Raw genomic sequence first — 26889 nt, forward strand, 5'->3', positions numbered from 1 at the left:
GGAACTTCTTTCCTGGAAGGGTCCCAGAGCACTGGCACAGGCTGCCCAGAGAGGTTGTGGAGTCTTCTTCTCTGGAGCCTTTCAAGGCCTGTCTGGATGTGTTCCTGTATGACCTGAGCTACACTGTATGGTCCTGCTCTGGGGGGGGGGGGTTGGACTGAATGATCTCTTTGGGTCCCTTTCCAACCACTATCATCCTATGACATTACCACAGACCCTCCATCACCTGCACTGGGGCTCCAAGCCTCTGAGTGATGGCAAGAGGTGTCCTGCCACTGAGACAGCAAACTTGAGGTAGCACCACCAATGTGTTTCAAGGTGAGAAGTTAATTTCAAAGGCAAAGCTTTTTCTGCCAGTTGTTTTTCTCCCTATGGGCACGGAGCTGTGGTAATCACTCTCCACAGCTCCTGTCCAACTCCTGGGGGGTAGTGGAGGTGAAAGAATGCTGTACCCCAAGCTGCTATTAAAGCAATGAACTGCTTTGATTGACACAGAATAGACATGTCTAGCCTAGCTCTTATATAAGGCAGTGAGAGGAAGCAGCCTGAATTACCTGGGGAAAGATTAATTTTTAAGGTTTCTTAAAAATGTAGGGGAGGGAAAAAAAATAACAAGAGGTACCAAATATAGAAGAACACAGTTCTCATTTCAGGCTTCAAGGTGCTGTAGCAAGCCTCTCTGAAATCTAAGTAGGTGACCCACATTCTGCACAGCAGGCCGAGGGTGAAATCCCAGCTAAAGAAGCGAGCTCAGTGCTTTGCTGGCAACTGCACACTGAGAGCAGGATTTGGCCTTTTGGAAACAAAAGCTGGAGGGAAAAGGGAGATGAGGTTTAATTGTGGCTTGGTCCTTCTCCTCTCATCCAAACTGCCCAGCCCATATCATAGAACCATAGAATCAACCAGGTTGGAAGAGACCTCCAAGATTATCCCGTCCAACCTAGCACCCAGCCCTAGACAATCAGCCAGACCATGGCACTAAGTGCCCCAGCCAGGCTTTGCTTGAACACCTCCAGGGGTGGTGATTCCACCACCTCCCTGGGCAGCCCATTCCAATGCCAATCACTCTCTCTGACAACTTCCTCCTAACATCCAGCCTAGACCTCCCCCAGCCCAATTTGAGACTGTGTCCCCTTGTTCTGCTCCTCTCTAATCCAATGCAGGTGTTTCTATACAGACCTCATATGGAAGGACAAGGAGCAATGGATGGAAGCTGCAGCACAGGAGGTTCCAGCTCAACACAAAGGGGAACCTCTTGACTGTAAGTGTCCCAGAGTACTCAATCAGACTCTCCAGGGAGGTTGTGGAGTCTCCTTCTCTGGAGCCTTTCAAGGCCTGTCTGGATGTGTTCCTGTGTTCCCTGAGCTAGATTGTGTGGTCCTGCTGTGGCTGGGGGGTTGCACTTGATGATCTCCTTGGGTCCTTTCCAACCCCTAATATCCTGTGAGCCTGTGATCCTGTAAGCACATATGCAAAGGAAACAACCTCCAGGGATATGTGCTCCTGCAGAGTGAGTGAAAGCAGCACCAGCAGCAGCACTGGCACAGCAGAAAGGAAGGGATGTCTATGCATGCTGAGATGTTCAAGTGCTCCCAATGTGTAGCGTTCAAGCTCCTTCTTCACTGAACCCCAAAACTGTCCTCCCAAAGCATCGGAGCGGCAAGAGATCCTGAGGGATGCTGCAAGTGTCTGGCTTTCATTATCTGAGGATGAAAGGATAAACTTCATCATGAAACCCACCCAAAAATCATGGTCTGGTGATCAAAACCAGTGAAGAGCCAGAGTGTTTGCGTACTCCTCTGCCCCTTTTTCTGTGTGCCACCCTGACAGCTGAACAATCACTCTTCTTGGGAAGCAAAGAAGGGAGTGGAGATGCCTTTAAATATATTGCTTTGCAGAGCACTCCTTTTATTGAGATATGCATGAGGAGACATTTAGCTAGCCTGAGCAACTGGAGTGCTGGAGAGAGTCCTGAATATTTACTAAAGCAATGCATGGAAAGATCTTTCTTTCACCTGCTCAAGGTAACAGCTAATTCAGAATTGCTCTTGTTTGGTGAGAAGGGGGAGGGGGGAACAAAAAAGATCCATAATTCCTCAGAATTGGTTAATATGAACAAAAACATAGTGCTTACCAGCTGTGTAACACTGATTCCCTTAAGCTGCTGCCTCAATCACTTCCAAAAGGAAAGCTGACAGCATTAATGTGTCTTTTTTTTCCCTTCCTAGCAAATTACCATTCACTGGTAAGAGTAGCAGGGCTACTGCAGTCTGCTTTAGTACAAAGGATGTGAAATTAATTTCAGTAATTGCTGACCTAATTCCATTTCTCATGTTTAGTCCAAACTGCCTGCAAGTGCACTTTCCTGCAGCCTGCTTTCTCTCGGAGCGCAGCCCTAATGCCTCCACTAACCTGGCTGCTTGCAGCCATTTCTGCTCCCCAGTGGGAGAAGGGATGGCACTCTGCAGCCTGCTCAGAAGCTACAGCTGTCTGCAGCTTCCTGGCCCTCATTCCATAGAATCATAGAATCAATCAGGTTTCCAGGCCTCCTGAGCCACACCTTGAGTGCTGCGTCCAGTTCTGGGCTCCTCAATTCAAGAGAGATGTTGAGGTGCTGGAAGGTGTCCAGAGAAGGGCAGCAAGGCTGGTGAGGGGCCTGGAGCACAGCCCTGTGAGGAGAGGCTGAGGGAGCTGGGGGTGTGCAGCCTGCAGAAGAGGAGGCTCAGGGCAGAGCTCATTGCTGTCTGCAGCTGCCTGAAGGAAGGCTGTAGCCAGGAGGGGTTGGGCTCTTCTGCCAAGCAAGCAGCTACAGAACAAGGGGACACAGTCTGCAGTTGTGGCAGGGGAGGTCTAGGCTGGATGTTAGGAGGAAGTTGTTGGCAGAGAGAGTGATTGGTGTTGAAGCAAAGCCTGGATGAGGCACTTAGTGCCATGGTCTGCTTGATTGGCCAGGGCTGGGTGCTAGGTTGGAGTGGATGATCTTGGAGGTCTCTTCCAACCTGGTTGATTCTATGATTCTGTGCTTCTATGACATGACATGGAAATGCTGTAAGGTTTCTTCCAACACATGTCCACACTGGTTTCCTTCCCTGGAGCTTTTCAACCCTGTCTAGATGTGTTCCTCTGTGACCTGAGCTAGATTGTATGGTCCTGCTCCGACAGGGAAGTTGGACTTGATGATCTCTTTGTGTGCCTTCCAACCCCTGACATGCTGTGATGCTGTGATTCTGGTTGAGGGAACAACACAACACACTGATGAGAACCATCAGTATTTACTCTCCCAGGGGTTCCATTGCAAACAGTGCTCTCCCAGCCTGAAGGGAAGAGCTTGGTGTAAAATCAATTACATTTAGTGCTCATTTAATTTGAAGAGATGCAAATGGGCACATGGAGAGGGATACATTGCCAGCAGACACCATGTGTCCACCGTGACCATTAATTGCCACTGAGCACTCTGGGGATGAAGATGCTGTCTACAACTACCTGATGCTGTCTGCAACTATTTGAAGGGAGGCTGTAGCCAAGTGAGGGTTGGGCTCTTGTGCCAGGCAACCAGCAACAGAAGAAGGGGACACAGTATCAAGTTGTGGCAGGGGAGGTCTAGGCTGAATGCGAGGAGGAAGTTGTTGGCAGAGAGAGTGATTGGCATTGGAATGAGCTGCCCAGGGAGGTGGTGGAGTCGCCGTCCCTGAAGGTGTTGAAGCCAAGCCTGGATGAGGCACTTAGTGCCATGGTCTGGCTGATTGTCTAGGGCTGGGTGCTAGGTTGGACTGGATGATCTTGGAGATCTCTTCCAACCTGGTTGATTCTATGATTGTATGCAGAGGCACAGTTACCCAAAAGGGAGTCCCTGGGGGGTGCCCTGATAGCTCAATGCAGGTGCACAGACTACTTTTTGCAACAGTCTATACATCACACCTGTGCTCCTCACCTTTCTAAGCACTTCCCCCTCTTTTGCTGCCCCTCATCTAGCAGAGAGCACAAATCAGCCTCTTCCAGACTTCTCCAGGCTCCCTATTCCCTCTCCACCATCATCCCAGGCCATAGGGCTGTCTTCAGCACCCTCCTGTTTTACTTTGTTCTGCCCTCAATCTGAAGCTCTGAGCCACCTGCCAGCCTGGAGAATTTGTTTCTAAATGCTTAATTTAAGACCTTTATGACTTTTTTTTTTCACTAAGCATTAATTAATGCCTGCCTCTTAAGGTCACTACAAACCCCAGGATGGAGTTTGGGCATATGTTAATGAGAATCCAACTAATTAAGCTGGGGACTTGTAGAGAAGAACCCTGACGAGTAGCCAGCAGGATTTAAGCAAAGTCTATTGATTTAGCAAACATGAAATTGAAACACAAATTACTTGCTCTAGTGTTTTATTCTCCAGAAAACCATGGTTCAGTGTTAATCAAATATTTTAATTGAATTTATCTGGGGGCCTCTAAATAAACTTGACTAAAGGATGATGCTGGGATCATGCCTTGGATGTCTGGAATTTCATCATGCCAAGACAAAGATCTTCACCTGAACTGGCAGCCTTAATGCTGCACTGCCAAGTTCTGGCTGCTGTCAGATGCTCAGGACATGAGTCCAGGTTTGTAATCCTCAGCAACCATTCAAGTTCACCCCCAAGCCTTGATAGAGAACCTGGGAAGACTAAAAGCAAGCAAACCTGCTAATCTACATCTATCTTGCTAAACTGGGAATAAAATGGCTTACATCTCAAATGAGCTGTGGTCCCTAGTGCACATAAACAGACAGAGAGTGATAGAACCGACCAGGTTGGAAGAGACCTCCAAGATCACCCAGGCCAACCTAGCACCCAGCCCTGGCCAATCAACCAGACCATGGCACTAAGTGCCTCATCCAGGCTTTGCTTGAACACCTCCAGCGACGGCAACTCCACCACCTCCCTGGGCAGCCCATTCCAATGCCAATCACTCTCTCTGACAACAACTTCCTCCTCACATCCAGACTAGACCTGCCCTGCCACAACTTGACACTCTGTCCCCTTCTTCTGTTGCTGCTTGCTTGGCAGAAGAGACCAACCCCACCTGGCTACAGCCTCCTTCAGGTAGTTGTAGGCAGCAATGAGGTCTGCCCTGAGCCTCCTCTTCTGCAGGCTGCACACCCCCAGCTCCCTCAGCCTCTCCTCACAGGGCTCTGCTCCAGGCCCCTCACCAGCTTTGTTGCCCTTCTCTCAACACCTCTCAGCACCTCAACATCTCTCTTGAATTGAGGAGCCCAAAACTGGACACAGCACTCAAGGTGTGGCCTGAGCAGTGCTGAGCACAGGGGCAGAAGAACCTCCCTTGTCCTGCTGCCCACACTGCTCCTGAGCCAAACCAGGATGCCATTGGCTCTGCTGCCTACCTGGGCACACTGCTGCCTCATCTTCAGCTGCTCTCTATAAGCACCTCCAGGTCCCTCTCTGCCTGGCTGCTCTCAGCCACTCTGGCCCCAGCCTGTAGTGCTGCTTGGGGTTGTTGTGGCCAATGTGTAGAACCCTGCACTTGGCCTTGTTCAGTCTCATCCCATTGGCCTCTGCCCACCCATCCAGCCTGTCCAGGTCCCTCTGCAGGGCTCTCCTACCCTCCAACAAATCCAGACCTGCTCCTAGCTTGGTGTTACCTGCATACTTACTGATGCTGAACTCAATCCCCTGGCCCAGTCAGGTAATTTATATTTTGGGGGGCACTTTTGTGTGTGTTTGTCTACAAGAGGCCAAGGAAATAACCCGACTGATAAGTGTGGCAGAGGGGGAGAAGGAGAGAAAGCAGCTGAGGCACAAGTGCTTAGCTGGAGCACGCAGAGATCGCCGCACATCAGGCTTGACGAACGCTGTCCCCATGTACTGTCACAAGGACTGTACATGTAAAATTGGGGCACTCACAGCACAGGGCACTAGGAAGTCTTTTGCAATTATGTAATTCATTTTAGAAGAGAAGCTACTGGAATAAACAACTCTGTCCTGCAGAGCTGAGCACGGATAGGAAGCCAAAAATAACAGCCGTAATAATGACTTTATCGGGGATCACAAAAGTGTGATAAACATTTTAAGAGACAAAGCTCTGTAATGACAGGGCTCTGACTTCTGCTCACAGCAATAATTGCAGTTACACCATGAGAAACTGTAATTAAGCCTTGAGATGTTGACTTCAGGGGTCTGGGATAAACAGCTTCTGTCCAATCGCACACAGAGCGAGGGGCAGAGAGGAAGAGATCTCTGGAGACTTCTGCTCCAGATTGCCTGTTACACAAGTCACAGCCCCAGTTCAGCAAGGCACATTTGCATGCAGCTGAAGGAATAGGAGTTAGGCTCACTGGAAGGCAGCTGACATGCTTTAAATTGAATACTCTTTGATAGAATCACAGAATCAACCAGGTTGGAAGAGACCTCCAAGATCATCCAGTCCAACCTAGCACCCAGCCCTGGCCAGTCAATTAGACCATGAGTGCCTCAGCCAGGCTTTGCTTCAACACTTCCAGGGATGGTGACTCCACCACCTCCCTGGGCAGCCCATTCCAATGCCAATCACTCTCTCTGCCAACAACTTCCTCCTAACATCCAGCCTAGACCTCCCCTGGCACAACTTCAGACTCTGTCCCCTTCTTCTGTTGCTGGTTGCCTGAGAGAAGAGACCAACCCCCACCTGGCTACAGCCTCCCTTCAGGTAGTCATAGAAAGCAGTGAGCTCTGCCCTGAGCCTCCTCTTCTGCAGGCTGCACACCCTCAGCTCCCTCAGCCTCTCCTCATAGGGTTTGTGTTCCAGGCCTTTGTCCAGTTTCTCTGAGAACATACCTAAGTGTGTATTTTGGAGCCTTATTTCTCCATCACAGCATCCCAGATGGTACCACTTTCTCCCAAGCCTCTGCTATGAGGAGAGGCTGAGGGAGCTGGAGTGTGCAGCCTGGAAAAGAGGAGACTCGGGGTGACCTCACTGCTGTCTACAACTACCTGAAAGGACGTTGTAGTCTGGTGAGGTTGGTCTCTTCTCCTAAGCAACCAGCTGGATCTCATTTCAAACATTAATGTCCCCACGCTGAGTGTCCCTAGAGGAGAAGCGCAATCCCTAGTGTCATGGGAGGTTGTAGCCAGGTGGGGTTGGGCTCTGCTGCCAGGCAAGCAGCAACAGAACAAGGGGACACAGTCTCAAGCTGTGGCAGGCGAAGTATAGGCTGGATGTTAGGAGGAAGCTGTTGGCAGAGAGAGTGATTGGCATTGGAATGGGCTGCCCAGGGAGGTGGTGGAGTCACCATCCCTGGAAGTGTTGAAGCAAAGCCTGGATGAGGCACTTAGTGCCATGGTCTGGTTGATTGGCCAGGGCTGGGTGCTAGGCTGGGTCGATGATCTCAGAGGTCTCTTCCAACCTGCTTGATTCTCTGATTCTATTCTATGAAAGAATGCAGTGTGATTTCCCAGACTACCTGGAGAGATGAAAAAGGTCCTCCAGAGCTTCTTGTCACGGGTAACATCTCGTATCTCTCTTGTCATGTTCACGAGCCGACCCGCGACTGGCGGCACGCGGCGGAAATCCAGGATCCTGGAAGAGGAAGGGAAGAGTTTACCTAAAGGATTAAACTATGCCGATGGTGATAGGGTTTAGGCAGGCTCATTACACTCTGAAGGCACGTTTTAACTCTGGTCTTTAAGGAATAAAAAGCCCATCAACTTTCAAGTGGATAATCCTTCCTATAATATAGTGTGAATTATGTGCTGAATATGATGAGCTCTGCTTTGCCTACACAGCATGGAGCAGGTGCAAAACACAGAGGAGTAGGGGAACATATTGTTCCATGATAAAAATGGAGATTTGGTAGAATTCCAGGCATAAGACACAGGAGAAGCTTTGTTTTGACTTTGTGCTGCTTCAGGATTGCTACAACATGCATGTTGCTCACCCATTTTTGAAGTGATCTGAGGAATGGCAATTCAGCACCTTCCTTCCATAACCACCATCTAATAGTACATTTTTTTCCCCTGGCAGTCTTAGTATCTGTTTCATTTACCTTCTTCTGCTCCTCTCTGTTCCAGTACCCTTATACCAACTTAAACTTATCTCCCTGAAACTAAATTTCATCCCACAGGCAAAGGCTGAGTGAAGAGCCTTTCTCTACCCCAAATTCCCTTGCCTTAGTAGATCATTAAAAACTCCTTGTGAAGTTTTACAGTGGAAAAAAAAAAAAGGCATAGTTCCCATTCAAAACCTCCAAAAAGGTTGAGATTTTGATGTCCACTGCTGCTAAGATTTTTCTGCATTAGGTAGCTGCTGCTTTTTCTGCTTACTGTGTGGATATTTAATGTGCCTCCCTGCAGGAACAGCATTAATATTTTCTCTTACACTACCTGCTGAAAATGGCCAAGCAAAATATCAATCAAAGATCAACAGGGATCAATGTCAAGGTCAACCACAAAATACAGAAGACCCTTGAAGGGTCTGATTAGGATGGTTCTTAATGACAAATCCACCCTCTGCCATCCATTGACAGGTGCCTTTATGCTAAGCATCAACCCAGAAGTCAGCAATACTACATGGAACCCCAAATAATTTATGCCCCTAAAGCTTCAAGCTGCTCAAAGGATGATTCTTGGCACCCCAGAGTTTGAAAGAAGCTTCAGTTCTAACTCAGCCTGTGGAATGCCCTCATTTCTTGCCACACTGTTAATAACTCATCACTAATTATTAATTACTGCTTCTAATCTAGGCAGTCTGAGAGGGCTGCAGTCTCTTCCCAGTCAGGGTATCTGCATGAACTCTGCCTGGGGAGACATCATCAGCTACCACCACTGCCCTCTCCTTCCCACTAACTGGTGTCCTAAATACACTCCTGATATGGGATGGTCCTGGCTTTTGGCTGTGAAACCAAACCCCCCCTCTCAATATCACCTCTCTGAACACCCACACCATTCCCCATGTCCCACTTGGATCTGCACACCCTGCAGCTAATTGGGCTGAGCTAGAGTCCCCTCACACTTCTGTCACATATTTCCCAGGAGATGGGTCCTCTCCATTCAAGATCACAGGGGAAATTCATTCCTTGGCTTCTACTCAATGTCATTTCTCTTTCCTTTTGAGAATAACTTATTGCTAGAGTTCTCATTCCCAGAGCAGCTACACATTTCCTAATTATTAATCTAGCCTTTCATCATCTGCCATTTCATTTATTCATGGCCTTTGCCCACCTTTGCTCCATCTTCTCCCTTCTTTAAAAGGAATTCAGTTCCAGGGCTGGAACACATAGGGCAGAAACCTATGACAATTATCTCCCCTTTTTCTTTCAGTGCAAACCCCTTTTTACTTGCCTGTCCAAATGAAAGGCTGCTATCTCTGCATTGTGCCTCTCATAGTCTGAGAAATAGAAAAAGTCAGGTGGGGTTTCTTGTTCTCTGGTTTGCCTGCAAAGAGAAAAACAAACAAACAAGGGAAAGGGTTTTAATGCTGGGTTAGAATTCCTAAGGAGCAGCAGTATTTTAGGCTGGAGTTCAGTATTGCTTGCTTAGTGGAAAGCCTTTAAGGACATCATGTGTGCAGCATTTACCACTCAGCCTGCATTTGACCTTCTATTTTATTTTAAACCAGTGCAACAACAACCAGAAAAAAGCCCAAAGCAACCTGTCCTGGGTTAAGGTGGATCCCTCCCCTGGTAGAATAAACTCACCACTGCCACAGGCTGCATGCCATGGGCATCAGAATAATAAGAGATGGGGCAAAGCTTAAGGTAAGCAAGTTCCATGGGTTTATATACTTTCCATCAGAAGGCTACATAAGTGTTTCTTGGGAGCAGGACATGAACTGATAAGCAATGAGCTGCCCTGTGCTGCAGTGTCCTTGAATCCATCCCAGAGGCAGGGACTGAGATGGGGAATAACAGCCCCCCACGTGTTGAGGTGCTGGAAGGTGTGCAGAGAAGGGCAACAAGGCTGGGGAAGGGCCTGGAACACAAACCCTGTGAGGAGAGGCTGAGGGAGCTGGGGGTGGGCAGCCTGGAAAAGAGGAGGCTTGGGGTGACCTCATTGCTGTCTACAGCTCCCTGGAGGGAGGCTGTAGCCAGATGGAGTTGGGCTCTTCTCTCAGGCAAGCAGCAACAGAAGAAGGGGACACAGTCTCAAGCTGTGCCGGGGGAGGTCTAGGCTGGATGTTAGGAGGAAGTTGTTGTCAGAGAGAGTGATTGGCATTGGAATGGGCTGCCCAGGGAGGTGGTGGAGTCACCATTCCTGGAGGTGTTGAAGCAAAGCCTGGCTGGGGCACTTAGTGCCATGGTCTGGTTGATTGGCCAGGGCTGGGTGCTAGGTTGGCCTGGATGATCTTGGGGGCCTCTTCCAACCTGGTTGATTCTATGATTCTATGATTCTAAGAGCAGCGGGCACAGCTGAAGAGGCAGAAGCAGCAAGGGGAAGGTCCAGGCTGTGCTTCTAGACATAGCTCTTGATGCTCCAATGAAATTATATTAACTTATCCATTGGTGTCGTTATTTGGCCTATCCCTAGAATCATAGAATCATACAATCAGTCAGTGTTGGAAGGCACCACAAGGAGCAGCCACTTCCAACCCCTCTGCCATGCCCAGGGACACCCTACCCTAGAGCAGGCTGCACACAGCCTCAGCCAGCCTGGCCTCAAACACCTCCAGCCATGGGGCCTCAACTGCCCCCCTGGGCAGCCCATTCCAGCCTCTCACCACTCTCACGGTGAAGAAATTCCTCCTCAAGACCACTCTGAACCTACTCTCCCTTCAGAGCTTCTACTTCCAAGTTTCTCTGTTCTGAATATTCTGCTGCCTGAGCTAGAATTGCAGCTCCAACAGCCACACAACCAACCCAGGCACTCAGGCAAGCTGCTGTCACAAAGCACTTCCACCCCAGACTCTTGCTCTGCTTAGCAGGCTCTGGTTTATCACACTCAGACATTTCATTAGTGACAGCAGCAAAGACAATGTCACTTCATTAAATTATCATTAGCTGCAATTATGAAATTTCCAACAGCAATAACATTTCTTTTTCAGCTTTCATCTTTGGCAGCCATGCAGCTCCTCTCGTAAGGATGCCTTTCCCTTTGTGTTAGTGGGAGCCAGAAGTGACATGTTTTCCTCCTTGCAGCAGAAATGGGATGGCTGCAGTTTGATGGCCACGACACATGTCATGTTTCAAAGAACATGAACAAAACTGTGCTCTGGAGAGGATGCAGAATTTGTTGTGCCTTCAGTTTAAGAAGCAATAGCAAAAAAAAAACAACCAAAAAAAAAAGGGGGGGGGGAGTCATGCTGTTGGAAATGGAAAGGCTAAAAATCTCCAACACCAAACTCCATGGAAAATAGAGAGGGTGTGGCCAGTAGATCAAGGGAGGTTCTTCTTCCCCTGTACTCAGCACTGGTCAGACCACACCTTGAGTACTGTGTCCAGTTCTGGGCCCCTCAATTCAAGAGAGATGTTGAGGTGCTGGAAGGTGTCCAGAGAAGGGCAACGAAGCTGGTGAAGGGCCTGGAGCACAAATCCTATGAGGAGAGGTGGAGGGAGCTGGGCCTGTTTAGCCTGGAGAAGAGGAGGCTCAGGGGTGATCTTATTACTGTCTACAACTACCTGAAGGGGCATTGTAGCCAGGTGGGGGGTGGCCTCTTCTCCCAGGCAACCAGCAATAGAACAAGGGGACACAGTCTCAAGTTGTGCCAGGGGAGGTCTAGGCTGGATGTTAGGAAGAAGTTCTTCACAGAGAGAGTGATTGGCATTGGAATGGGCTGCCCAGGGAGGTGGTGGAGGCACTGTCCCTGGGGGTCTTCAAGAAAAGACTGGATGAGACACTTAGTGCCATGGTCTGGTTGATTGGCCAGGGCTGGGTGCTAGGTTGGCCTGGATGATCTTGGAGGTCTCTTCCAACCTGGTTGATTCTATGATTCTATGATTCTATGATCTGGGGAGGAAGAATAAACTGCTCCAGTACAGGCTGGGGGGTGATCTGCTGGAGAGCAGCACCATGAAAAGGGACCTGAGAGTGCTGGTGGAGAACATCCATGGCACAGCAATGTGCCCTTGTGGCCAAGAAGGCCAATGGGATGCTGAGGTGCATTAAGAAGAGTGTGTCCAGCAGATCAAGGGAGGTTCTTCTCCTCCTCTACCCTGCCCTGGTGAGACTTCATCTTGAATACTGCCTTCAGTTTTGGGCTCCCCAGTTGAAAAGGGACAGGAATCTGCTGGAGAGCAGCCCTGTGGAGAGGGACCTGGGGGTCCTGGTGGCTAACAACTTACCCATGGCACAGCAATGTGCCCTTGTGGCCAAGAAGGCCAGTGGGATCTTGGGGCGCATTAGGAAGAGTGTGTCCAGCAGATCAAGGGAGGATCTCTGCCCCTTCTACTCTCCCCTGCTGAGACCTCATCTTGAATACTGTGTTCAGTTTTGGGCTCCCTGGTTGAAGAGGGACAGGGATCTGCTGCAGAGGGTCCAGTGGAGGGCGATGAGGATGATGAGGGGTCTGGAGGGCTGCCTGATGAGGAGAGGCTGAGGGACCTGGGGGTGCTTAGTCTGGAGAAGAGAAGACTGAGAGGGGATGTGATAAATGTTTATAAGTATCTGAGGGCTGCCAGGAGGGGGGGACAGGCTCTGCTCACTGCTCCCTGGGATAGGACAAGGAGCAGTGGGTGTAAGTTGCAGCAAAAGAGGTTCTGCCTCAACATAAGGGGGAACTTCTTTACTGTAAGGGTCCCAGGGCACTGGCACAGGCTGCCCAGAGAGGTTGTGGGGTCTTGTCTCTGGAGATTTTCAAGGCCTGTCTGGATGTGTTCCTGTGTGATCTGTGTTAGATAAGATTGTCCTGCTCTGGCAGGGGGGTTGGACTGGATGATCTCCTTGGGTCCCCTCCAACTCCTAATATTCTGTGATCCTGTGAGCCTGTGTTAATCTCTAAGCGGTTTCCAGTCGTGATGGCTTTTGGAAGGTGCACAGCTCAGGTAGGTGAGCAGTGCTGTATCTCAGTGCCACCTCAAACCTGCCTTGTGCCCTATTTTGAAGTCTTAACTGAGATACAGGCACTGTAAAGCTGTTCTGCAGAGCATCTGCAAGGGAGGACAGCTCCTGCAATAGGAAAACAAATCTCTTTCTCCTTCCCTGCTGTCGCAGGTGGGCAGCTGACAGCTTGTGCATCACCCATGCTACATGCTGCTGTTAAAATAGAACTTCTGCACCAAGACTTTGTCTCATGAAAGTCTTTAGAGTTGTGTTGGGGCAGATCTCAAACCCCCAGAGAACTTGCAGTAAATCCTAATTATGGGGCTTAGTGGAATGCAAAGCCATGTCCACCCACCCCCAGGACTGCTGGGACTGGGATCTGCCTCGAGCCCTCCTGTATCCATCCTGCTGGAGAAAGCAGTAAAGTCTTGCACTTCTTGGCTGTATGAAGACTTTTCTATAGAACCAGCAGAGTTTGAAAGGCTGAGATCCCTCCTTTTGCTATGAACATGGGCTGCCCAGGGAGGTGGTGGTGTCACCATCCCTGGAGGTGTTCAAGCAAAGCCTGGCTGAGGCACTTAGTGCCATGGTCTGGTTGATTGGCCAGGGCTGGGTGCTAGGTTGGGCTGGATGAGCTTAGAGGTCTCTTCCAACCTGCTTGATTCTATGATTCTATGATTCTCTAGCTCTAAATGACAAGCAATTGCCATTATAGAGACATCAAGATATTTGACTTGTGTCAAATGCATGGCCAGCAGGACAAGGGAGGGGATTCTACCCTTTTACTCTGCTCTCCTCAGACCCCACCTGGAGTCTATGTGCAGTTCTGGAGCCCCCAACACAAGGTCATTGAACTGTTTGAGTGAGTCAAGAAGAGACCATGAAGATGCTCAGAGGGCTGAAGCACCTCTGCTATGAGGACAGGCTGCAAGAGTTGGTGTTTTCAGCCTGGAGAAGAGTAGGCTTTGAGGAGATCTTGTAGTAGCCTTCCAGCATCTGGAGGAAGCCTACAGGAGGGCTGGGGAGGGGCTGTTTACAAGATCTTGTAATGACAGGAGGAAGGGTAATGGGTTTTAATTGGCAGAGGGGAGAGTTAAATTGGATGTTAGGGAGAAGTTCTTTGCAGTCAGGGGGGTGAGACACTGGCACAGGTTGCCCAGGGAGGTCGTGGAGCACAGAATCACCCAATCAAGATCACATTGGGTGATTCTGTGCTCCACGACCTCCCTGGAGGTGTTCAAGGCCAGGCTGGATGAGACCTTGAGTGACCTGTTCTAGTGGGAGGTGTCCCTGCCTATGGCAGAGGTTGGAACTGGCTGACCTTTGAGGTCCCTTCCAACCTAAAGCACTCTATGATATCCATAGAACTCCAGAGGAACCCCCAACCCCCCCCCCCCCAGCAAACCTTACACACATCAGCACAGCTGATAAGCTGCAGAAAACACTACTAATTAGCTAATCAATGCCATCAGCTTTTTTATCTCTGAAAGACTTTAAACAAATCGTGGCTGCTCCTTTACAAGGAAATCTTGCTCCAGAAAATCAGGCTTCAATAAGGGCTAGATCTCAATCTTGCCAGCACAGCTACCCCCCCCGAGGCTCTGCGCCGCCTGCTCGAGATGCCAGGCAGTCAGTGCATCGCTGCTGGGGTAGTCTGGTCTCTCTAATGTCACTTCTCCATTTGCTCCCTGCCACCCCTGGCAATGGCTGGGGATATTATTCATGTAAGCTAAGCATAGCTGTCTTGCAGGCTTGGACTTGTTTGTACATATTTCTCTCCTGTCATACTGCATTAGTAAGCGGCAGTGCACCCTCCTAGAGATCCATGAACTCAAGTGCATAGAATCACAGAATCAACCAGGTTGGAAGAGACCTCCAAGATCATCCAGGCCAACCTAGCACCCAGCCCTATCCAATCAACCAGACCATGGCACTAAGTGTCTCATCCAGGCTTTTCTTGAAGACCCCCAGGGACGGTGCCTCCACCACCTCCCTGGGCAGCCCATTCCAATGGGAAATCACTCTCTCTTCCTAATAGGTATAGGCTGGATATTAGGAACTTCTTCCTAATATCCAGCCTATACCTACCCTGGCACAACTTGAGACTGTGTCCCCTTGTTCTATTGCTGGTTGCCTGGCAGAAGAGCCCAACCCCACCTGGCTACAATGCCCCTTCAGGTAGTTGTAGACAGTAATAAGATCACCCCTGAGCCTCCTCTTCTCCAGGCTAAACAAGCCCAGCTCCCACCACCTCCCTGGGCAGCCCATTCCAATGCCAATCACTCTCTCTGACAACAACTTCATCCTAACATCCAGCCTAGACCTCCCCTGGAACAACTTGAGACTCTGTCCCCTTCTTCTGTTGCTGCTTGCCTGGGAGAAGAGCCCAACCCCACCTGGCTACAACCTCCCTTCAGGTAGTTGTAGACAGCAATGAGGCTGAAAACCTGCCAAAATGGACTCCAAAGCCACACTGCAATGTAGACAATGGAAATAACTCACATTCTTTGGACCCAACTATACAGCATCAAACAAGCTCCCAAGTTTCCTTGGTGCTTCAGGTGCTTCCTGCTGTGTATCTACAGAAAAACACGTTCTGGCCACTGTCCCCATGGCTAATGCTGCTCAGAAACAGGCACGGTGCTCACTTCTCTGTCTCTTGGAAGCATTGGCAGAGCCCTGGGGTATTTAGTCTTGAGAAGACTGAGAGGGGATCTGATCAATGGCTATAAATATCTGAGGGGTGGGTGTGAAGTGGAGGGAGGCCAATTTCTTTTGGGTGGTGTGCAGTAATAAGACAAGGAATGATGGATACAAACCTGAACAGAGAAGGTTTCACCTCAACATGAGGAGAAATTTCTCTACAGTGAGGGTGACAGAGCACTGGAACTCAGAGAGGTTGTGGAGTCTCAGAGTGGCCATGGGGAGGAAGTTGTTGAGCATGAGAGTGGTGAGAGGCTGGAATGGGTTGCCCAGGGAGGGGGTTGAGGCCCCATGGCTGGAGGTGTTTCAGGCCAGGCTGGCTGAGGCTGTGTGCAGCCTGCTCTAGGGTAGGGTGTCCCTGGGCATGGCAGGGGGGTTGGAACTGGCTGCTCCTTGTGGTCCCTTCCAACCCTGACTGATTCTGTGATTCTATGATTCTCCTCCTCTGGAAACATTTAGAACAGCCTGGATGCATTCCTGTGTTGACTACCCAGAGTGATCCTGCTTTGGCAGAAAGGACTGAACTCTGTAATCTCTGAGGTCCCTTCCAGCCTCTAACATTCTGTGATTCTGAATACAGCCTGGAAGGAGGAATTATCAACTCCCCAAGATGCTGTCTACAACTACCTGAAGGGAGGCTGTAGCCAGGTGGGGTTGGGCTCTTCTGCCAGGCAAGCAGCAATAGAACAAGGGGACACAGTCTCAAGTTGTGCCAGGGGAGGTCTAGGCTGGATGTTAGGAGGAAGTTGTTCTCAGAGAGAGTGATTGGCATTGGAATGGGCTGCCCAGGGAGGTGGTGGAGTCACTGTGCATGGAGGTGTTGAAGCCAAGCCTGGCTGGGGCACTTAGTGCCATGGTCTGGTTGATTGGCCAGGGCTGGGTGCTAGGTTGGAGTGGATGAGCTTTGGAGGTCTCTTCCAACCTGGTCGATTCTACGATTCTATGCTTTATGTTCTTTATGTTTCTTTGCAAAGCTCCATAGAACTAAAATGCAACAGATTCAAATGTGAAACCCTCTCCTGGAATAACCTTATCCCAACATCCTGCTGGCTTATTCCAACATCCCACAGATAAAACAGGAGCCTTGTTCTTTGGATCTGCCTTTAGCTGGCAAGAGATTCAAACGTATGTTTATTGTTAATGTGATGTCTGCAGCAGCACCTGAAGAGATTTGCTGCTAATTCCTCAGCCACAGTAGAATCATAGAATCATAGAATCAACCAGGTTGGAAGAGACCTCCAAGATCATCCAGTCCAACCTAGCACCCAGCCCTAACCAATCAACCAGACCATGGCACTAAGTGCCTCATCCAGTCTTTTCTTGAAGACCCCCAAGGACAGTGTCTCCATCACCTCCCTGGGCAGCCCATTCCAATGCCAATCACTCTCTCTGTGAAGAACTTCCTAATATCCAGCCTATATCTACCCTGGCACAACTTGAGACTGTGTCCCCTTGTTCTATTGCTGGTTGCCTGGCAGAAGAGGCCACCCCCCACCTGGCTACAATGCCCCTTCAGGTAGTTGTAGACAGTAATAAGGTCACCCCTGAGCCTCCTCTTCTCCAGGCTAAACAGGCCCAGCTCCCTCAACCTCTCCTCATAGGATTTGTGCTCCAGACCCCTCACCAGCTTTGTTGCCCTTCTCTGGACATGTTCCAGCACCTCAACATCCTTCTTGAATTGAGGGGCCCAGAATTGGACACAGCACTCAAGGTGTGGTCTCACCAGTGCTGAGTACAGGGGCAGAATAACCTCCCTTGACCTACTGGCCACACAGTAAGCTGCTAACTAACAACCCAGCAAACACTAACACGTGTGATGATCATACCCTAAGGTGCACAGCTGGATTTCAAAAGCCACATGAGGCTGACAACACTTTTGAATCAATGGGATCAATGGACTGCCATGAGAATGGTTTTCACAGTGTTAAAAGGGCACTTACAGAATATCCTACATACATATATATGTATTTTACTTCATCCAAAGGGATTTAAACATGGTTTTCTGTTGTGTGCATTTAAACAGTTGCTGTTTTTTCAAGTGTTCCAATCTAATCAGTGCATTGCCCAGTTTGGTGCTGGCTCTTCTCATGATCTGGTCTTAGGCATATGTAGGAAGAGCATAGAATCATGCAATGGTTTAGATTGGAAGGGATCTCAAGGATCAGCTACTTCCAAGCACTCTGCCACAGACAGGGACACCTCCCACTAGAACAGGTTGCTCAAGGCCTCATCCAACCTGGCCTTGAACACCTCCAGGGAGGTTGTGGAGCACAGGATCACCCAATGTGATCAAAGATCACATTGGGTGATCCTGTGCTCCACAACCTCCCTGGCCAACCTCTGCCAGTGTCTCACCACCCTCACTATAAAGAACTTCTTCCTAACATCTACTTTCAATCTCCCCTCTGCCACTTTAAACCCATTCCTCCTCATCCTCTCATTACAAGACCTTGTCAGTAGTGCTTCCCCAGCCCTCCTGTAGGCTCCCTTCAGATACTGGAGGGCGACTACAAGGTCTCCTCAAAGCCTTCTCTTCTCCAGCCTGAAAACCCCAACTCTTGCAGCCTATCACAGGATGTTAGGGATTGGAAGGGACCCAAGGAGATCATTAAATCCATCCCCCTGGCTGGAGCAGAGGTGCTCTAGATCAAGTTCTGCTCTCAGCAATGCTGAGGTACAGTCAGCAAGTCACCTTCCCTGGAGGTGTTCAAGAGTAGAGCTGATGAGGCACTTAGTGCCATGGTCTGGTTGGTTGGATAGGGCTGGGAGCTAGGTTGCCCTGGATGAGCTTGGAGGTCTCTTCCAACCTGCTTGATTCTATGGTTCTGTTTGTAATATATTGTAACTATCTGCTTGTATCTTGTGCTAAGCTGTGAATATGAAGCTTCATTCCTTAACTTCCAGCTGGCTGAGTCTAGTCTGGGTGATTTCAATGTGAGGTGGGGGCAGGTAACTCTCAAAGCATCACAGAGGGGCAATAAATGAAAGCAGTGCTCAGAGCTCCCGCAGTGCCAGCAGTCACAGGACACAGGTTCTACAGAGGTTGCAGGCAGCAGGAGAGGACTTCTGGCAGTGGCTCCTATTTTGCAAACAGTTGGAATCTGGTGATCCTGTCTTTGGAGAAGGATTTGGCATATTTATAATGGCAGGCTGGGAAGCTCTGGAGGAGAGACAGATGGAGGTCTGTTGATACCACACAGAGTTAGAAACTACACAGTGGCACCAGACCAACTGCAGTGTAAGGGAAGAGACAAATCAACAAGGTAACAGCAACAGAGGAGAAATAACAACTAAAGGGAAATCAAAGCTTGGGAACATTTCCCTGCCATGGCACAACTTGGAGAAAACACAGTAAGGGAGTTTAAAGAGGAGAGGGTCACATCTGCATTGACAGAGGACAAGATGTGACTGTGAGCTGACCTTATGGCTAGAGAAGTGACTCCTGCTTAACAAATACAAGTAATATGAGGAGAGGCTGAGGGTCTAGCCTTGGGCACTGTGGTAAAGGGTTGGACTTGATGATCTGTGAGGTCTCTTCCAACCTTGGTGATACTGTGATACTGTGATACTGTGAGCTGGGATTGTTTAGCCTGGAGAAGAGGAGGCTCAGGGCAGACCTTATTGCTGTCTACAACTACCCGAGGGGTGGTTGTGGCCAGAAGGAGGTTGCTCTCTTCTCTCAGGTGGCCAGCACCAGAACGAGAGGACACAGCCTCAGGCTGCGCCAGGGGAAATTTAGGCTGGAGGTGAGGAGAAAGTTCTTCCCTGAGAGAGTCATTGGGCACTGGAATGGGCTGCCCGGGGAGGTGGTGGAGTCGCCGTGCCTGGGGCTGTTCAAGGCAAGGTTGGATGTGGCACTTGGTGCCATGGTCTGGCCTTGAGCTCTGTGCTAAAGGGTTGGACTTGATGATCTGTGAGGTCTCTTCCAACCCTGATGATACTGTGTGATACTGTGATACTCTGCTAAACTAACAGAATCAGGAATAAATCTGGTGGGTCAGCTCCCTCCTAGGTAAGGCTGAGACTTGCTTTGGTGTTCAGCAGTATTTGGATAAACCAACACAGTGATTTGTGTGAAGAGACAATTGCAAAGGCTCAATTTCTCCTTAAATATTTATCTTAGGGATTTGGAGGGTTATTATTTTTTTGTTTTGCAGTTACTTGATGGCCCAAACCCAACATTAATAATTTTTGGGGGTTTTCTTTTTCATAAAATCATAGAATCATAGAATCAACCAGGTTGGAAGAGACCTCCAAGTTCATCCAGTCCAACCTAGAATCGTAGAATCAGTCAGGGTTGGAAGGGACCACAAGGAGCAGCCAGTTCCAACCCCCCTGCCATGCCCAGGGACACCCTACCCTAGAGCAGGCTGCACACAGCCTCAGCCAGCCTGGCCTCAAACACCTCCAGCCATGGGGCCTCAACCACCTCCCTGGGCAACCCATTCCAGCCTCTCACCACTCTCATCACCAACAACTTCCTCCTCACAGCCAGCCTGAATCTCCTCACCTCCAGCTTTGCTCCATTCCCCCCAGTCCTGGCACTCCCTCAGCCTCAAAAGTCCCTCCCCAGCTTTTTTATAGGCCTTCTTCAGATCCTGGAAGGCCACAAGAAGGTCACCTCAGAGCCTCCTCTTCTGCAGCCTGCACAGCCCCAACTCTTTCAGTCTGTGCTCACAGCAGAGCTGCTGCAGCCTTCTGAGCATCCTCCTGGCCCTGCTCTGGACACACTCCAGCACTTCCACATGCCTCTTGTAATAGAGGTTCCAGAACCTATCATCCAGCCCTGGCCAATCAACCAGACCATGGCACTAAGTGCCTCAGCCAGGCTTTGCTTCAACACCTCCAGGGACAGTGACTCCACCACCTCCCTGGGCAGCCCATTCAAATGCCAATCACTCTCTCTGACAACAACTTCCTCCTAACATCCAGCCTAGACCTCCCCTGCCACAACTTGAGACTGTGTCCCCTTGTTCTCTTGCTGCTTGCCTGGCAGATGAGCCCAACCCCACCTGGCTACAGCCTCCCTTCAGGGAGATGTAGACAGCAATGAGCTCTGCCCTGAGCCTCCTCTTCTGCAGGCTGCACACCCCCAGCTCCCTCAGCCTCTCTTACTGAGCCTCATCACAACACTTAGACTGCAGGCTCCCTGCCTTTTCAGAAGATGCTGCTACAGAAACAAAATCTTTAGTCTGGGAATCTATATTTAGTTTCCAGGATCACTCTCTTGCACCTGCCTAAATTACCAGGATTAATACCCACCAGGGCCATGTATTACTCGAAAGAATCCTGCCTCAGTGCCAAGTTTCTCTGCTCTGGAGGGGTCCTATTATCTGTAGAGCAGCCAAAAAGCTAGAAAAGAGGGCAAGCAGCCCAATCTGAGTCAAGTGCTATCCTGACAGACACATGCTGGCTTCCTGTGCTGCAGCCCAGAGCCACTGAAGAGACACCTTTTGTGTCAGCCCCAGGCACCTTAACTAACGAAAGGATGTGCTGCTGGCTCCACAACAGCTCCTTTTAAATCCATTGCACTCCTGTTCTGCCAGGCAATGAGGGGGAATCAGCTGCAGGGATTAGGGATGAGCATGGATCACAACAAGGAGCTTTGCTGCAGCAGGGAGTGGGTTTGCTTTGGGTTACACCACTTTGCAGATGGAGACCCTGACCCTCTCCAGCCAGGGAAATTCAGCAGCAGCAAAATCACTATGAGACATCCAACAAGATGTAGTAATTGCATTGGTAGGGACACAGCTTACCAATAGAAGTGTCATTTGTCTACCAGAAGAGATAACTGGAGATTATTTGGGTCTACTCACTGCTGTAGGTTTCTATTTTCCTTTGGAAAGCAGCTTTTCTGTCTTCCCAGGTAGCATTTAAGGTGTTTAAATGTCTGTCATGGAGCCAAGTTGCAGGCTTAACAGTTAATATACAGTGTTACCTAGATGATAAAATGCACTTAATAGAAGGCTTAAAAGGCTGCCACTCAGCAGTTTGCTGCTTTCTCAATTACTTGGTGGCCTAGGAGGGACTCAGGGACTTCTTGCATTTGGAAGCACTACAGTGGGGCTTTGATTAGGCTGCCTCTTGCTCCAGCAAGCAACAGATGCTTCAGAAGGTCCAGAGAATGGGCTGCCCAGGGAGGTGGTAGAGTAGCTGTGTCTGGAGGTGTTGAAGCAAAGCCTGGATGAGACACTTAGTGCCATGGTCTGGTTGATTGGCCAGGGCAGGGTGCTAGGTTGGCCTGGGTGATCTTGGAGGTCTCTTCCAACCTGCTTGATTCTATGATTCTTCCACCACAGACAGGCATGAAATCGTAGACTCATAAAATGGTTTAGGTTGGAAAGGAACTCAGAGATCGCCCAGTTCAAACTTCTTTGTGCTAGTGGAAAACTCAGACTGAAAATCCAGTGTCTGCTTGCAAGACTTTCTACATTCACACACACAACCCACAGCTCTCAGGTCAAACTGGATTGTGCTGAAGGGTGATCTAGAGTGTGCTGAGATAATCCAAAGCTTGTTACTCCAAGTGAAGGAGGCAGCCAGTGGAAAAAAACCTGATGGAGAATCGTAGAATCAGTCAGGGTTGGAAGGGACCACAAGGAGCAGCCAGTTCCAACGCCCCCCGCCATGCCCAGGGACACCCTACCCTAGAGCAGGCTGCACACAGCCTCAGTCAGCCTGGCCTGAAACACCTCCAGCCATGGGGCCTCAACCACCTCCCTGGGCAACCCATTCCAGCCTCTCACCACTCTCATGCTCAACAACTTCCACCTCATGTCCAGTCTGACTCTCCCCACCTCTAGCTTTGCTCCATGCCTGTGAGGCAGCTGCAGTCCATAGGAAGGTACTTAGACTTTGCTGCCTTGTGTCACCCAGGAGGGCTCTCTGTGCATTTGGCACCTGTTAGAACAGGTGGAGAAAATGCCACTTCATTTTATAACACGTTTTAGTGACTCGCTAAGTCCTTAGGAAGATAAATGATGCTGCTAATGCAGCTGCACCTACAGCAGCAAAGATTTCTGGTGCCTATTTCTGCCTCTTTATGGAGTCTTGGCAGCTGATGGCTTTGGCTTTCTCAAAGCATTCTGCTCCAAAGAGCACTCCCAGGAATGATAGGAGCTGTTTACAAGAGCAGAACACGGTCCAGAAAGCGAGCGGCCGAGGCAGGAATGCAAAGACATGCAATTTAAGTGGTACAGAAAGGATGTTTGGCCTGCTTCATTGCTATCATCCCAACGACAGTATGGGTCTCTGCAGGCTATTCAGGCTTCTCTCATTTAACTAGCTGTTCTGCAGCTAGAGGAAAATGAGGGAGTATTTGCTGTGGCAGAGACAGACATTTGCAGAGGGGCGCGAAAGCAACAGCAATAATTAGCACAGCGCCAAAAGGAACTGGCCTGAAACACAGCCCTGTGAGGAGAGGCTGAGGGAGCTGGGGGTGTGCAGCCTGCAGCAGAGGAGGCTCAGGGCAGAGCTCATTGCTGTCTGCAGCTCCCTGAAGGGAGGCTGTAGCCAGGTGGGGTTGGTCTCTTCTGCCAGGCAAGAGCAACAGAACAAGGGGACTGAGTCTCAAATTGTGGCAGGGGAGGTCTAGGCTGGATGTTAGGAAGAAGCTGTTGGCAGAGAGAGTGATTGGCATTGGAATGGGCTGCCCAGGGAGGTTGTGGAGTCACCATCCCTGGAGGTGTTCAAGCCAAGCCTGGCTGGGGCACTTAGTGCCATGGTCTGGTTGACTGGCCAGGGCTGGGTGCTAGGTTGGCCTGGCTGAGCTTGGAGGTCTCTTCCAACCTGCTTGATTCTGTGATTCCAAATACCCAGATCATGCCACTGCATGCCAGCCCTGGAGTGCTTTTCTCCTGAGCAGAGCAAGCGAGCTTGGCAGCAGCACATGCTCAAGGACCAACTCACTTAATACAAATGATAAACTTGTGACATGGAGACACCAATAAGCTCCCAAAGGAGTGCCTGTGTATAGAAATGTCTTGTTACCTGGGGCAGGAGGGGAGTGGGGAGGAGATGGAGAGAAAATCCACAGAGAAACAGCCAGATTAAAGTGGGTTTTCTTTCCACTTCCAGTCGCAGAGTCAGAGCGAAAAGGGCTCAGGAGGTCACCTAAGCCATCTCCTGGCCCCAGGGCAAGACTGGCTAGAGCTAAACCACTCTTGACAGACGTTGCTACAACGTGATCTTCAAAATGTCCTTTCACAATCCCACGGCTACAGGCCTCTCCTCCTTGTCCCCACACCCTGACCTTACTCTTCTGCTGATTTTCAGTCTCACCTTTCCCCCTCACTCTACAATCAAGGCAAAACCATCACAGCAAGATGTGATGCAGCTGATCTTTGTGCCTTCCCTAGGACGGAATACACACGACAGATATCACAGAATCACAGAATCAACCAGGTTGGAAGAGACCTCCAAGATCATCCAGGCCAACCTAGCACCCAGCCCTAGCCAGTCAACTAGACCATGGCACTAAGAGCCTCAGCCAGGCTTTGCTTGAACACCTCCAGGGACATCAACTCCACCACCTCCCTGGGCAGCCCATTCCAATGCCAATCACTCTCTCTGACAACAACTTCCTAACAACATCCAGCCTAGACCTGCCCTGGCACAGCTTGAGACTGTGTCCCCTTGTTCTCTTGCTGGTTGCCTGGCAGCAGAGCCCAACCCCACCTGGCTGCAGCCTCCCTTCAGGTAGTTGCAGACAGCAATGAGGTCACCCCTGAGCCTCCTCTTCTGCAGGCTGCACATTCCCTGCTCCCTCAGCCTCTCCTCATAGGGTTTGTGCTCCAGGCCCTTCACCAGCTTTGTCACCCTTCTCTGGACAGATATGCCAGAACATCCATCTCCCATTCCAGGAAAGAGCATCCCCAAGCCAAGACTTGGGAATTAAGCCTTAACACCTTTAGCCTGCAGATTCCTCAGCTCAAAGGCCTCTTCTTCACTAATCACAAAGTTCTTTACTTTCAACTCATTAAAAGTCCAACCAATCCAAAGCCTGGCAAGCCTACTTCAGGCATTCTCCTTAAGCCCAGCACTGTTTCTAGAGGACAATGAAGTGACCTCTGATTTCTTTACACAGAAAGAAGGCTTTTGTGAAGATGTTGTGCAAAACAGGTTCCTTGCTCAGTGCAGCACCAGAGTCATGCTGTACTGTGCACCAGATGTATAGGTGGGTAGAGACACAGAGAGAGAGATGATGGAGATGATAGAAATGGAGATAGAAATGGAGATGGAGACAGAGATGGAGATAGAGATATAAATAGAGATGATAGAGAGATGGAGATAGAGATAGACATGATAGAGACGGAGACAGAGATAGAGATAGAAATGTAGATGATAGAGAGAGGTTATAGACATAGAGGTAGAGGTAGAGACAGAGATAGAGAAAGAAATAGACATAATAGAGGTGATAGAAATGGAGATAGAGATGGAGACAGAGATAGAAATAGAGATGACAGAGATAGAGAGATGAAGATGGAGATAGACATGATGGAGATGGAGACATAGAGATAGAAATACAGATGATAGAGAGAGAGAAGATAGAGGTAGAAATAGAGATAGAGGTAGAGGGAGAGATAGAGACAGCTAGAGATAGAAATAGACATGATAGAGATAATAGAGATGATAGAGATGGAGATAGAGATGAAGACAGAAATAGAGATCACAGAGATATATATAGAGGTATGATAGAGACAGAGATAGAGATGAAGATAGAAAGAGATGATAGAGATAGACATGACAGAGATGGAGATGGAGACAGAGATAGAGGTAGAAATATACATGGTATAGAGAGAGACATGACAGAGGTAGAAATAGAGGTGGAGACAGAGAAATGATAGAGATGGAGATTGAGACAGAGATAGAGGTAGAAATATACATGGTATAGAGAGAGACATGATAGAGGTAGAAATAGAGGTGGAGACAGTAAGATGATAGAGATGGAGATTGAGACAGAGATAGAAATAGACAAGATACAGATAAATATGATAGAGGTAATAGAGATGATGGAGATGGAGACAGAAATAGAGGTAGAAATGACAGAGGTATGATATAGACATGATGGAGATAGAGATGATAGAGATGTAGACAGACAGAGAGATGAGATGATATAAACATGATAGAGATGATAGAAATGGAGAGAGACAGAGACAGAGACAGGGATGGAGATAAATACAGATACATAGATAGAGACAGATAAGGAGATTTTTACCTGAGCAAAAGCTGAGTTACCACTCCTGACCGACTACACAAAGAGGATGTGAAGGGGTAAATAATCAGGGTAACTAATATGATGCAAGAATATGAAAGATTCCTTTTTTTCTCCACTAAAATATAAAGATGACAATAAAGGCAGACATTTGACTCTTCTTTGGGGCTTTTCTTTTCCTCCTAGCAACCTGGATTTTGGATGAATACCTCAAAATGTACCCTCTCTACACCACAATGCCCTCACTGACATTGTGCTGACAGTAAAGCCAAGGCATAATCTCCCCAATCATCATTTCATTGTCTACCAGCACAGAAGAATAGCTCCTGGTTTTTCTTTTCTCCATTCATCTTTCTGAGCTTTCAGATAGATAAGACATGAAGAGAATCTTTGATCAGCACAAAACACATACGAGTATGACCGACTGGGAAAAGTTCCTTTAGCGATTCAGAATGCTGCTTCCAGTTCTGCCTAGTAAGTAGCTGCCTGTCACCACAGCAAAAGCAAAGAGGGCACAAAATATCAGCATAAGCACAGTTGTCAGGATGTCTTCCCCATCCCTGCTTATCAAGACGACAGCCAGCGGTCCCCTTCCTGCTCCCGGGGAGCGCGGCTGAAGAGAGGAGGTCCTGTGATGAGCTCTCCACTCTCAGCCTGCTCAGATCCCGGATTGTGCTGCCTTGAGCCTAGCTGGGATATTTTGCTGAGAGGAATTAGATGCTAGGCTGTGAAAAGGAAACAGTGGTGTTGTCTGCTGCACTCGTAGGCTTGCTGAGATGGCTAAGAACAAGAACACGAACACAGGCAAGGCAGTTCACTCTCTGGCTTTGGGCTGCACTTCTCTCTCTCTAACCTGCCTGGGCAGCCCATTCCAATGCCAATCACTCTCTCTGACAACAACTTCCTCCTAACATCCAGCCTAGACCTCCCTCAGCACAATTTGAGACTGTGTCTCCTCATTCTGTTGCTGCTTGCTTGGCAGAAGAGACCAACACCACCTGGCTACAGCCTCCCTTCAGGTAGTTGTAGACAGCAATGAGCT

The 26889-nt window shown here is 49.2% G+C and overlaps 1 protein-coding gene across 1 annotated transcript in view; it reads right to left on the bottom strand.

Annotated features, from left to right (window-relative positions):
• The window catches only part of FAM20C (FAM20C golgi associated secretory pathway kinase), a 96996-nt gene that overhangs the window by 12510 nt on the left and 57597 nt on the right, over window positions 1-26889 (bottom strand). The window contains exons 4-5 of the mRNA XM_064153738.1: window positions 9299-9391; window positions 7423-7538 (exon numbers count right to left, since the gene is read on the bottom strand). Coding sequence (XP_064009808.1) covers window positions 7423-7538; window positions 9299-9391 — 209 coding nt within the window. The remainder of the gene's footprint in view (window positions 1-7422; window positions 7539-9298; window positions 9392-26889) is intronic.

Source organism: Pogoniulus pusillus, chromosome 13 (assembly GCF_015220805.1).
Source record: "Pogoniulus pusillus isolate bPogPus1 chromosome 13, bPogPus1.pri, whole genome shotgun sequence".
NCBI lineage: Eukaryota > Metazoa > Chordata > Aves > Piciformes > Lybiidae > Pogoniulus > Pogoniulus pusillus.